The sequence below is a fragment of the Bufo gargarizans genome, chromosome 9, assembly GCF_014858855.1.
Source record: "Bufo gargarizans isolate SCDJY-AF-19 chromosome 9, ASM1485885v1, whole genome shotgun sequence".
In the NCBI taxonomy this organism is placed as follows: Eukaryota; Metazoa; Chordata; class Amphibia; order Anura; family Bufonidae; genus Bufo; species Bufo gargarizans.
This window is the reverse complement of record NC_058088.1, coordinates 138,605,479-138,620,022: the sequence shown is the minus strand read 5'-3', so window position 1 is coordinate 138,620,022 and position 14,544 is coordinate 138,605,479. Positions and strand designations below refer to the sequence as shown.

Sequence of the window (14,544 nt, the reverse complement as noted above, 5' to 3'; positions counted from 1 at the left end):
TCTTGGTAACAACAGTAGTCTTTAAGCCTTTAAGTTATATGAAATGGATTTCCATCTATAACAATTCACTTATTTACAGAGTACAGGCAATCTTCTGCAGCTATTTTGTATTTTCTGATATGCAAAGATATATCTCCAAGAGAAAGAGAATTGTCTCATAAGTGCCACTGATTTTTACTGATAAAATAAAGTTTTCAATAAGTCCTGGAACTTGACAAGGCTAAATAGCAAAGGCAAGTTTAAATAGCCAAGCCATATATCCATTTGCAAACAGCTTCTTTGGAATACTCGCTCCTCATCAATATAGAGTAGGATTGTTGCTGGCTGAGAGAGGTGCCCTGGATGCAACTTAGGGGAGCTATTGGCAGTTGGGGTGCTGACAGTGTGCCATCAATAGATGTGGCATCAAGAAGTGAACCCTGGAAAAATCTTTTAGGCAGAGGTCTTATGTTGGTAGTAGTTGCTATTCCATATGGTTTAAATACCCGCCAAAAAGACATTCATCATGTGTTATTAAGAAGATGTGTATTATTCCCATTTGGATATTTATGCACATCGACAAAATTGTTGGTACCTTTCCGTTAAATAAAGAAAAACCCACACTGGTCACTGACATAACTTAAAACCAACTAAAATAACAAAAATCCTGAAAATCAGACATTGCTTTTGAATTGTGGTTTAATAGAATCGTTTTAAGAAACAAACTAATGAAACTGAGCTGGACAAAAGCCCCTAGAAAAGATTGAAAAGATTTTGACCATAGGAACATGTTAAACTAATGTGTGTCCTGTAATTAGCATCACAGGTGTGTTCGATCTTATAATCAGCCGGTCTGCCTATTTAAAAGATGAAAAGTAGTTAATGTGCTGTTTGATTTTATGGTGGGTACCACATACTGAACATGGACCAAGTAAATGTAAGGAGAGTTGCCTCAGGAAATTAGAAAGAAAATGATAGACAAACGTGTTAAAAGTAAAAGCTATAAGTGCAGTGCCCGAGACTGCAGGGGTGCGATGAGTGTGAGTGTGGTGGTGGCCGATGGTTGTAGTAGTTGTTACTTATGGTTAGCAGCTCCCTGGGCTGGCATGCAGTGATAGGAGGCACAGCACTGGGTTCCTTCGGGGCACACTCTGGTGATAAAGTATCCCCTGCCAGATGGTGGTTGAGGTGCCCTTGGTGGTATGGTTTTAGGTGCAAGGACAGCAGGGTCCCTGGTGTTCCTGACACCAGCACCCTTGGGTGCAAAGGAAGTGTAGAATGAAGAAGAGACATTCTGTTAAATAACTGGAACTTTTGCTACTAAATCAATTGCCTTGAGGTAGATTTAGCAATTTATTTACATGGCAGAGGTAAAGTTATAATCCATATAATGTACGTACAGTTAGCTTTGGCTGTAATCCTAGTAACAGGCTCTTTGTGAGGTATAGACTCTGTTTACACTTAGGCTGTCTATCTTCCAGGTGTACAGTACATTTCACACTGTCCATAGAAGAATGGGGCTCCAAATATAGCTTGCAATTCACTGTAGACTGTGAACAGGTACTGAAGGCTAACCTCTGTCTCACATACTGTAGGTTGCTAGTGGGTCCATAGGCTGAGGAAAACACTCTCATCTCCACTGGGCTCACTTTATACTCTCTCATAACACAATAGGATCCTTCTATTAAGGCCTAAGATTGGTCTGCGTACAACTCAGAAGGGTAGTTAATTGTCAACTCTTCCAGGTACAGCAGGTACAGCCCTAGCCTTGGCCTTCCACTTCTTTTATCTGTCCCGCTTCAGTCTGGCTATGGCGTCTGACTTTTGTGGGTCATCATCTGAAGGCAGCCTCTCTTAGCTGCAGGCTAAATATGTACTACCCTTGCTGCACTTCACACAGCACTGTTCAAAACTCTGCTCTCTATGACTCAGCTTCTCCTTCTACTCTGAACTACCACACCCTAATATATATATATATATATATATATATATATATATATATATATATTTACATATACTCGCATACAGTCAGGTCCATAAATATTGGGACATCAACACAATTCTAAAATTTTTGGCTACAAACACCACCACAATGGATTTGAAATGAACCGAACAAGACGTGCTTTAACTGCAGACCGTCAATTACAACAGTTTGCATATATGACTCCCACTTGCTAAGGGACCAAAAGTAATGGTACATGATAATAATCATAAGTCAAACTTTCACTTTTTAATACTTGGTTGCAAATCCTTTGCAGTCAATTACAGCCTGAAATCTGGAATGCATAGACATCACCAGACGCTGGGTTTCATCCCTGGTGATGCTCTGCCAGGCCTCTACTGCAACTGTCTTCAGTTCCTGCTTGTTCTTGGGGCATTTTCCCTTCAGTTTTGTCTTCAGCAAGTGAAATGCATGCTCAATTGGATTTAGGTCAGGTGATTGCCATTGCATAACATTCCACTTCTTTCCCTTAAAAAACTCTTTGGTTGATTTTGCAGTATGCTTTGGGTCATTGTCCATCTGCACCGTGAAGCGCCGTCCAATGAGTTCTGAAGCATTTGGCTGAATATGAGCAGATAAGTTTGCCCGAAACACTTCAGAATTTATCCTGCTACTTTTGTCAGCAGTCACATCATCAATAAATACAAGAGAACCAGTTCCATTGGCAGCCATACATCCTCCCGCCATGACACTCTACCGCCACCATGCTTCACTGATGAGGTGGTATGCTTAGGATCATGAGCAGTTCCTTTCCTTCTCCATACTCTTCCCATCACTCTGGTACAAGTTGATCTTGGTCTCATCTGTCTATAGGATGTTGTTCCAGAACTGTGAAGGCTTTTTTAGATGTTGTTTGGCAAACTCTAATCTGGCCTTCCTGTTTTTGAGGCTCACCAATGGTTTACATCTTGTGGTGAACCCTCTGTATTCACTCTGGTGAAGTCTTCCCTTGATTGTTGACTTTGACACACATACACCTACCTCCTGGAGAGTGTTCTTGATCTGGCCAACTGTGGTGAAGGGTGTTTTCTTTACCAGGGAAATAATTCTTCGGTCATCCACCACAGTTGTTTTCCGTTGTCTTCCAGGTCTTTTGGTGTTGCTGAGCTCACCAGTGCGTTCCTTCCTTTTAAGAATGTTCCAAACAGTTGTTTTGGCCATGCCTAATGTTTTTGCTATCTCTCTGATGGCTTTGTTTTGTTTTTTCAGCCTAATGATGGCTTGCTTCACTGATAGTGGCAGCTCTTTGGATCTCAACTTGAGAGTTGACAGCAACAGATTACAAATGCAAATAGCACACTTGAAATTAACTCTGGACCTTTAATCTGCTCATTGTAATTGGGATAATGAGGGAATAACACACACCTGCCCAAGGAACAGCTGAGAAGCCAATTGTCCTATTACTGTTGGTCCTTTAACAAGTGGCAGGCACATATGCAAACTGTTGTAATTCCTACACCGTTCACCTGATTTGGATGTAAATACCCTCAAATTAAAGCTGACAGTCTGCAGTTAAAGCACATCTTGTTCGTTTCATGTCAAATCCATTGCGGTGGTGTATAGAGCCAAAAATGTTAGAATTGTGTTGATGTCCCAATATTTATAGACCTGACTGTATATATACAGTGCTGCCCATAATTATTCATACCCCAGGCAAATTTTGTCTTAAAGTTACTTTTATTCAACCAGAAAGTAATTTTTTTACGGGAAATGACATAGGTGTCTCACAAAAGATAATGTGTTTTGGGTCATTGTCATGCTGAAATGTCCAAGGCCAAGTTTCTCTGCGGACTGACTGATGTTGTTGTTGAGAATCCTCATGTATTTCTCTTTTTTCATGGTTTCGTTTACTGTGATTAGATTCCCTGGTCCATTGGCTGAAAAACACCCCCAAAGCATTAGGTTCCCACCACCATGTTTGACAGTGGGGATGGTGTTCTTTGGGTTGAAGGCTTCTTCTTTTTTATGCCAAATGAAGGAAACATCATTGTGACCAAACAATTACATTTTTGTTTCACCTGACCACAACACAGAAGACCAGAAGTCTTCTTCTTTGTCCAGATGAGCTTTTGCAAAGGCCAAGCAAACTTTTGTGTGCCTTATCTGGAAAAGTGGCGTCCTCCTTGGTCTGCATCCGTGGAACCCAGCAGTGTGCAGTGTCCGTTGGATTGTCTGCCTTGAGACATTGCCACCAGCAGAGCCCAGATTCACCAGGATGGCCTTGGTGGTGATTCTTGGACTCTTTTTCACCTCAGTGCGGAACATCTTGTATTTTTTGCTCAAATGTAAATAAAAGCTGAGAAATGTTTTTTTCCACAATAATGCCTCTAGTACATTGTCTTTTGGGAGACACCTATGTAATTTCCCGTAAAAAAATTACTTGCTGGTTGAATCAAAGTAACTTTAAGTCAAAATTTGCTTGGGGTATGAATAATTTCTGGCAGCACTGTACACACACACACACACACATATATATATATACATATATATATATATATATATATATATATATATATACAATAAATGAAAGACACCGCAGCACTCCATTTGGTGAAAAAAGTGGGACCCTTTATTCACCTGTGCGACGTTTCGGTCCACTCACTGGGACCATTCTCAAGCAATACAGCATTGTGAGGACTGTGAGTATTTATGCAGTCACAACAAATCAGCATACAAAAGTGATCATTAACAAAAATTTACAAAATACAGATATAAGTGCATTACATAAATATATCAAAGTTACAAGCCTGGAAGGTAACCAAAGTCCACATCATAAAATGATATATTCAATGTTTCCAGGTATAGGAATTCCATAAAATTACAGTGTAAGGCTAAAGTAATAATCAATCGTGAATTATCATCACCTGTAAATATGTGAACCTCACAGGACCGTGCGTGGAGGCGGACGAGCTCAATGGTGGGAGGATACAAAGTTACGAGATACAGCGCATGGATCCGGCGTCCCGGAAGTGTTAATGCGCATGTCCGTGATGTCACACTAGCCGACTCACATGATCGCTCCGTGCGGCATCACGTGACACGCAACATCACACGTCATTATGCAAAACAAAGTTAATGATACATTCATCAAGAAGATGTTATAGGTAAAGAAATAATTAGCGGGAATGCATACCTATAGGTAAAGCGGCGAATGACGTGCACATATATAGTGCACTGTCATTCGGCGTATGCGGCTGACAAAAGGGGAGGCGGCAGAGTCAGCCAACACCCTGCCACTCAGCTCGTCGCAAATTACCCCTTAATAGGTAAAAAAACATTCATCACTATGATTGTATAAATGTACATGAGTAATAGATGAATATATAGTAAGCGAAAGGTAGAATGCGCGTATTCAAAAGAAGGCATCCCGTTCCCAGTTGAGCAAGGCCATTCCAATTGCAGGTCCTGTAGGTGAGAATAAAAAATATATTATCCAAATATATTAAAAACAAGAAAAACAAATTTTTCAACACATACACCATAAGGGACAGACCCGAGGAGAGTCAAATGAACAGCCATGGTCTATATTCGACATTCAGGCCCATAGGTTTAATAGATTGTAGCCTGAAAATCCATTCTGACTCTCGTTTTTTAAGCATCTTGATACGATCACCCCCAGTTCGCGGCATCGGAACATGGTCAAGGATCATGAACCTGAGGTCTCCCTCAACATGGTCCAGGGCCGCGAAATGGTTCGAGACAGGTAAATCCTTGCGCTTTTTTCGTATGGAGAAACGATGTTGGTTAAAGCGGGACTTAAAATCACAGGTGGTTTCACCCACATATAATAATTTGCATGGGCACCAAAGAACATAAATTATAAAACACGAATCGCAGGTCAAATAGAACTTAAGAGGGTAACTAGCCCCTGTATTTGGATGTATAAATTCCCGTCCCTTCACCATGTATTTGCAATTAACACAGTGAAGGCACGGGAAACTGCCACTATTTTTAGGGGCCAAAAAGGACTGACGTACAGTTTTTTGTGAACCTATGTCATTCTTGACTAATTTATCTTTTAAATTACGGCCTCTTTTATAGGATATCAATGGTCTATTGCAAAATTCAGGAATATTTTTATATTCAGTTTTAAGAATTGACCAATGTTTATTTAAGATTTTGCTAACATGTGAGCTTACTTCACCATATGTAGAAACGAAAGGTATTCGCTGTTGTTGGTCTTTTTTGGTACCCTGAAATAATTCTCTCCTTTCTTTGTGTTCAATACGTGTTAATTGTTGCTGTAGTACAGAAGCTGGGTACTGTCTTCGTCTGAAACTCTGTGTCATAGTTTTCAAGGTCTTATCTAATATTGAGGTATCACTGACTATACGTTTGGCTCTGATGAACTGACTATATGGTAGTGACCGCATCATTGCCCGTGGATGAGCACTGTCAAACCTCAGGGCAGTGTTGCGGTCAGTCGGTTTAACATAAATTTCAGTGCTTAGTGCACCTCCAATGCATCGAACATTAACATCTAAAAAATGTAAAGTATCGGTAGAATATTCTAAGGTAAATTGTATGTCAGGAATCAGACTATTTAAAAAATTGTGAAATAAATGTAGATCCGAGACAGTGCCTGTCCATATAACAAAAATATCGTCTATGTATCTCCACCACCTCAGCACTCGGCTGAAGTGGTGGGATACATAGACGTACTGTTCCTCCAAGTAGGCGACGACCATGTTGGCGTACGTGGGAGCCACATTCGTCCCCATGGCCGTCCCACGGACTTGCATAAAGTAATCATCGCCAAAAAGGAAATAATTACTATGCAATATCAACCGTAATAGAGCCAAGAGAAAAGTTTGTGCCTCAATAGTAAAGTCAGATTGAGCGAGAGCAAATTCCACAACAGACAAACCCAAGTCATGCTGTATCGAAGTATACAGACTGACTATGTCGAAGGAGGCTAAAATAGCGTCCTCCGGCATAGTCACGTCTGTCAGCTTGGACAGAAAATCTGTAGTGTCCTTTAGATAAGATTTAGAAGTAATAACATGTGATTGCAAGATTTTATCCAAAAAGATTGAAGCATTACTAAGTACAGAACCACGGCCAGAAACAATGGGTCGGCCGGGAGGACACTGTAGATTTTTGTGGATCTTTGGCAACAAATAAAATAAAGGAGTAACTGGGTGTTCTATCTGGAGGAACTCGCTCAATTGTTCGTCAATGAGACCTGTTTGTATGTAAGTATTAACCAATAACTTTAATTCACGCTGTATATCGAATCTAGGATCTCTCTGTAGTTTAACATAAACCGCAGGGTCTGATAACTGGCGAGATGCCTCTGTCAAATACATAGCAGTATCCATGACCACTATCGCACCACCCTTGTCCGCAGACTTGATGGTGAGAGAGTGGTCATGGATTAACTGTTCAAGTGCCTGCAGCTCTTGCTTAGATACATTGGGGTGCTGGATGTGATCCAAGAGTCCTGAGTGTTTTAACTCCTGTATATCACCCAGCACAGCATCAGAAAATACATCAAAAGCCTTTGAAGATATTTGAGGGGAAAAATCTTTTTTCACCCTCAACCCCCAATCAGATAAACGTAACTCATGCATAGGTTGTGTAGTAGAACCATATGAATCTTGAAAATAGATCTTAAGTTTAATCAATCTAAAGAAATACATCAAATCTGCTTCTAACTCATACCAGTTAGTGATACTAGCTGGACAGAAGCTTAAACCTTTTTCAAGTAATTGTAATTGTGATGTTGTTAATACGTGGGAAGATATATTTACCACCGTCAGGCATTGGTCTTGGTCAGTGTCTTTTGGCTGCGCGTTTTTACGGTATCGATTCCTGTTGCGACCGCCCCTTCTTGTGGCTTTTTTGCGTGCACAGGTGGTGGCTCTAAAAAAGCGGCTGAATTATTGACAGTAGGATCATCGCGTCTTTGTGTTCTTTTTAAACTTCTTTGACTTGAATTGGGATTCGGTCGGTTATTATCATTCCAATTGTAGACATGGCCCGTGATATAGTCCATTGTGTCTCTCTGCCATTTACCTCGCTTGGTTTCCTGGATCTCACTTTTAAGTTTATTGAGGTGAAATTGGAACTTGCTGTGGTAATCATCAAAGTCCTGTGGGGACATAATAGCCCTCAATGAAGCCTCTTCCTCGGTCTTGCTTGCTGTTATAGAAAGTAAATCTTTACGCATGAATTCAATATTCAAAAGCATTAAGTCCAAAGAATATTTATTAGAAATTTGCTCATATTTAGACCGGAATTGTGGGTCGTTGGAGTACATTGAAGATCTTGGTTGCACACGCATCCCCCTGGGTATGCGATTAGTTTTAACATATTCCACTAACGTGGTAGAATGTAGTTCCACGGTAAGACATTTTTTAGTGTCACGTTCATATCTTTTTTTGATATCAAGCAATGAAGGAACCGAAAGGAAGTCCACATTACCTTCACATGCTCCCACGATTCTGTCCCTGTCGGCTTCAGTGTATGAAAAAATAGCTGGTGAAGGCTGATGTAACAGCGGATCCATGAATGTAGATAAAGTAATGATACTTGCTCTTGGAGAAATATGGCGGGTGCCAGCTCCTGTGGTATTTTGAGGCGATGAAAAATCAGAGTGCTGCTCTGATTTTTCATCGCCTATATATATATACATATATATATATATATATATATATATATATAGTGCCAGCACCACCTAGGGGTGAATGGATGTAATGAATGTGCAGGATGTAAACAGCCTGTTGTAAGGAATTACTGGAATACACAGATATTATCACATGACGTACTGCAAATATCTAGAATTCTTCAGGGCCCCACTACTGACATGGAGCGGGACACTGCTACAGATCATCTCCAAACAGTTCTCCTGTTACTACAGTTGCACATATTATTCAGAAGTTTAAGGTCTATGGGACTATAGCCAACCTTCCTGAATGTGGCCGCAAGAGGAAAATTGATGAGAAATTGAAAAGACAGATAATACAAATGGTAACCAAAGAACTCAGAATAATTTCCAAAGAGATTTGAAGTGAACTGCAAGGTCAAAGTAAATCAGTGTTAGATCGCACCATCCATTACTTTCTTAGCCAAAGTGGACTTAACGGAAGACGACCAAGGAGGAAACCACTACTGAAAGCATATCATAAAAAAAGCAAGACTGAAATTTGCCAAAATAAATATTGACAAGCTATATGGACAGATGAGACAAAACTGGATCTTTTTGGCAAGTAAGATCAGCTCTATGTTCACAGACACAAAAATTAAACGTACAAAGAAAAGAACATTGTACCTACTGTGAAACATGGAGTAGGCTCAATTATGCTTTGAGGCTGCTTTGTTGCACAAGGCTGGCACAAGGTATCTTGAATCTATGCAAGGTACAATAAAATCTCAAGACTATCAAGGCATTTTAGAGCAAAATATGTTGCCCAGTGTCAGAAAGCTTGGTCTCAGTTGTAGTTCATGGGTCCTCCAACAGGGAAATTACTCAAAACACACAGCTAAAAACATCTAAGAATAGCTAAGAGCAAAGCATTTGACTTTTCTGAACTGGCTTTCTATAAACACTGATCTAAATCCTATTGAACATCTATGGAAGGAGCTGAAACATGCAGTTTGCTCATGGAGGAGTAGGCCAAAATACCTGTGGACAGGTGCAGGAGTCTCATCGAGAGTTACAAAAATCACGATTGCGGTGATTGCCTCAAAATGTTGTGCAATGAAATATTAAGTAAAGGGTCATTTGTTTTTGTCCAGATCAGTTTCATTAGTTTGATTGATTAATGGTTCTGTTGAACCACAATTCAAAGCGATGTCTCATTTTTATTAGTTGATTTCAGTAAAATTTTATTTATTATAACTTTTGTCAGTTTCAAGTTATTTCAGTGACCATTGTGGGTTTTTCTTTCTTTAACGGAAGGGTGACAACAATTTTGTCAAAGTGTATATTGGTTCTTTTTAATTATGGAAGAAAGTGTTTAAAATAAGTTCATTATTTCAATGTAGTTGACTGAATGTTTTCTCAAATGCATAAAAATCAGTAACACTCGTTTTTTCAAAATGTTTCCCAACACAGATTGCATAAAAGGCACATGGCTTTTCCAGACAATACAAGTTGTTTGAAGCAAACAGATGAAAATCTCCTTTTTCCTGACATAATAGAATTAAATGTTGGTGGGCAAGTCTATATAACACGTTACCTTACTTTGGTTACCATTCCTGGATCACTGCTATGGGAGATGTTCTCACAGAAGACTGTCCAGACTTTGGCCAGGGATAACAAAGGTCGTTTTTTCTTAGATCGTGATGGATTTCTTTTTCGATACGTATTAGACTATTTGAGAGACCAACAACTGTTTCTCCCTGATCATTTTCCTGAAAGAAGGCGACTTCAGAGAGAAGCTGAATACTTTAAACTTCCAGAGTTAGTGAAAATTCTAGTGGCAAAAGTCAGTAAACAAAACTGTATTGGCGATGAGACATTTCAAAGTTATGCTGATACTAATATTGGAATTGACAGGAATCAGGCATTTGTTAATGCATTTGCAACAACTGCTGGGAATCAGTCAACACTACCAGACCAGCAGTGCTATGGTTTCATCTCCATTGGCTATCATGGCTCTTACACATTGGTCAGAGAAAGTCAAACAGATGCCAAATTCAGAAGGGTGTCAAGAATTATGGTATGTGGTAGGACCTCATTAGCTAAAGAAGTTTTCGGTGAAACACTCAATGAGAGTAAAGATCCATATCGACCTCCTGAAACATACACCTCAAGGTACTACCTCAAATATAATTTTTTGGAACAAGCATTTGATAAGCTGGCAGATGCTGGGTTTCATATGGTGGCCTGTAACTCTGCTGGAACATCGGCCTTTGATCATACTGATGACAAGATCTGGACATCTTACACTGAATACATTTTCTACCGTAAGTGTTCCAACCAAATTAAAAATCTTACCTTCTACTTTCTTGCTTATACTGTAGTAGAAGTAGACTTTATTAAAGGGGTTATCCAAAATCTAACACATGTCCCCCCCAGTGGCCGGGCCTGTCATACAGTTTGCTGGGTGATGCTAGGGAGGCTGATCCCCATCGGGGCCTGCTATTGGCTGCTCCCCACATCACCAGATGTTTTGATCTGTGCAACGGGAAGATGCAGCGGTGGCTGTGTGGGGATCAGGAGTGACGCAGGTGCCGGGGAGTGGGGTATGTCAAATTTATATGACAGGCTTGGGCATTGGGGGGCATGTGTTAGACTTTGGATAACCACCTTAACCTCTACCGTTGCCATGTAGATGCACACTTTTTGCATTTTTTGTGTTTAGCTGTAGATAATTTTTGCTGAAGAATCTAGCCCTTTGATTAAAAGATATTATTGGAAGATAGAATGTATTGCCAATCCTGTCATTCCTATTGATCACCTCCTTTTGTTCTGTACAAATTGCATACATGTATTTCAAATGTTATCTTTTAATGAGAAACAGCAATTAATAAAATTAATTTTATTTAAAATGTTTGTTTTAACCACTAGAGTCCCAGAGCATTTTTTGTTTTTGCATAAAAATTTTTCTTCCCTGCCTTCCCAGAGCCAAACCATTTTAAAGGGTTTCTGTCATCAGAATGTGCTAATGTCAGCAGAACATAACTGTATAACTTATATCTCCCTGCCTGCCGCCGTTCGCACTAAATAATGACTTTCATAATATGCAAATGAGCATCTAGGTGCTAGTGGGGCATTGCTGCAGCACCTAGAGGCTCCGTCCTCTCACCGTTTGGCGCACCCTTGAAAAGGTGATTGGTCTCCTTGGTCTCCTCTGTACCCCGCAAATACCGCACCGGCATCGTCTATTTTAGTATTAGGCGCAGGCACAGTGAGTTAAGGACGGCAGCAGGCGAGCGGCAGCCGGGAGATATAAGTCATACAGTTAGCACATCGCTAATGTCAGCCAGCTACATAACAATTTTTCTGATGACAGAAACCCTTAAGAGTTTTCCATTAACATAGCCGTAAAGGGTTTGTCCTTTGCCAGACAAGTTGTACTTTCTAATAGCACCACTTAATATTGCTTGCAATTCTGCCACAGTTTTACGATTTTTTTTTTTCTCTACAACATTAACTATGCAGTAAAACTGACCTGTTACCTTCATTCTCTGGGTCAGTACATTTACAATGATGCCACATATATATTGTTTTTCTTGTGTTCATTACTGGAAAAAAAATAGTGAAAAAAATATATTATATATAGAGATTAGCGAATCGAAGCTCAGGAAGTGGAATTCGATCCGAATTACAGGAAAAATTTGATACGCGCCAAAACAGAATTTCCTCACGCTTCGTGCTAACGAATCAAATTTTTTCCTAAAATAGCTGCTGCATGTCTGAGGACATGGAGCAAGGAACTCTGGAAAGGCGGGATCACCCATAATGCCATGCATGCAGCCAATCAGCAGCCAGCCCATGTCACAGTACTATAAATAGACTCAGCCATTTTGGATTCTGATATTTACTAGTGTACTTATTATTCAAAGTGTAGGGAAAGAATAGGGAGGAATAATTCCACAGCATTTATGTTAAACAGGGTTCAGTAGGGGAGGTTACAGCCAGGGTAATGGGAACAATCCTCTTGCATCTTGCTGCACTGACTGGGCATCCACATTGCCATTATACAGCTCTGTAATTCCAGCAAACCGTTCTTGTTATTGTGGTGTTATAGTCATTAACAGGGTTTATTACAATCATAGCCCCAATATAAGAACACAAAGCTAGATATGTCGTACAAAATAAATAAGTTTATTGTTCAAATATACAACAATATTTAAAATGCAAATTTAGCAGCTAAGATACACAGAAAAGGGAAGAAAAACTAGGACTCTCACATTCTGTGTTATTAATCAGTACACGCAACTCAAAGATAAACCCAATATACAGCATTCCTTTTATAACGCCAGAGACTCTGGCGGAGGAAGGCGCCACAAACAGTGAAGTACTTACTCCTTCCTAGAGTCATTGTGATCCCCTAAGGAAGCAACAGTGAAACGCTCGTCGGGGTCAGGACTACACTGGTCAGTATTACCTGAATGCAGTACTCTTAGATGTATTATTTATTTGTATGCACTTTGCACTTTACTAATGTTTTGGCATATTGGCATACTTCCTTAGACTCACATTGACTCTAGGAAGAAGTAAATACTTCACTGTTTGGGGTCTCTGTGATGCCTTTCTCCTCCAGTGTCTCAAGTCTTATACGAGGAATTCAATTTGCTGTATATTGGGTTTATCTATGAGTTGCGTGTACTGATTAATGACACAGAATGTGTGAGTCCTAGTATTTCTTCCTTTTTCTGTGTATCTTAGCTGCAAAATTTGCATTTTAAATATTGCATAATTGAACAATAAATATATCTAGCTGTGTATTCTTACATTGGGGCTATGACTTATATATGTTACTCACAGCAAATGACAAATTAGGAGCCAGTGTGTTTTTTGGTGCGAGGGATTATTACAAGGAAATATTTCTACGTCTTATTTGCCCTTGTGTGGTGCAGTTATATATTCTAAAGCATTTTTTGTCTTGTATTAGTAGTAAAAAAAAGGTCATATTAACCGTTGTGTGGTGAAGTGCTAAAACTACACACCTCTTTGTTGCGTATTAGAGGCAAAAGAAAAATATATTTGCCGTTCAGCGGTGCAGTAATATGTTCTAAAGTCATTTTTGTCGTGCATTAGTGGCAAAAGAAAAATATATTTGCCGTTCAGCAGTGCAGTTATACGTTTTAAAGCCCTATTTGCAATGTATAAGTGGCAAAAAAATATGTATTTGCAGCTGTGAAGTTATATGTTCTAAAGCTCTTTTTGTGGTGCATTACTTGCAAAAGTAAAATATATTTCCCATTCAGAGGTGTATTTATATGATCTAAAGCCTTTTGTGGCGTGTATAAGTGGAAAAAGATAAATATATTTTCCATTCAGAGGTGCAGTTATATGTCCTAAAGCCTTTTGTGGGGTGTATTAGTTGGAAAAGAAAAATATATTTGCCATTCACAGGTGCAGTTATCTTTTTAAAGCCTTTTTTGCAGTGTATAAGTGGCAAAAGTAAAATATATCTGCCGTTCAGCGGTGCACTTATATGTTCTAAAGCTTTTTGTGGCGTGTATAAGTGGCAAAAAAAGAGGTATTTGCCGTTCAGCGGTGCAGTTATATGTTCTAAAGCCACTTGTGGTGTATATTAGTGACAAAAGAAAGATTAAATTTGCCGTTCAGCGCTGCAGTTATATGTTCTAAAGCAATTTATGGCGTGTATTAGTTGGAAAAGAAAAATATATTGGCCGTTCAGAGGTGCAGTTATATGTTCTAAAGCCCTTTTTGCAGTGTATAAGTGGCAAAACCAAAATACAGGGAGTGCAGAATTATTAGGCAAATGAGTATTTTGACCACATCATCCTCTTTATGCATGTTGTCTTACTCCAAGCTGTATAGGCTCGAAAGCTTACTACCAATTAAGCATATTAGGTGATGTGCATCTCTGTAATGAGAAGGGGTGTGGTCTAATGACATCAACACTAGAGTTGAGCGGACA

The 14,544-nt window shown here is 39.5% G+C and overlaps 1 protein-coding gene across 1 annotated transcript in view; it reads left to right on the top strand.

Moving 5' to 3' along the window:
* LOC122919817 (BTB/POZ domain-containing protein KCTD12-like) overlaps nt 1–11,262 on the top strand; it is a 207,949-nt gene extending 196,687 nt beyond the window's left edge. The window contains exon 2 of the mRNA XM_044269006.1: nt 10,041–11,262. Coding sequence (XP_044124941.1) covers nt 10,057–11,262 — 1,206 coding nt within the window. The 5' untranslated portion in view covers nt 10,041–10,056. The remainder of the gene's footprint in view (nt 1–10,040) is intronic.
* The last annotated feature ends 3,282 nt before the right edge of the window (nt 11,263–14,544 follow it).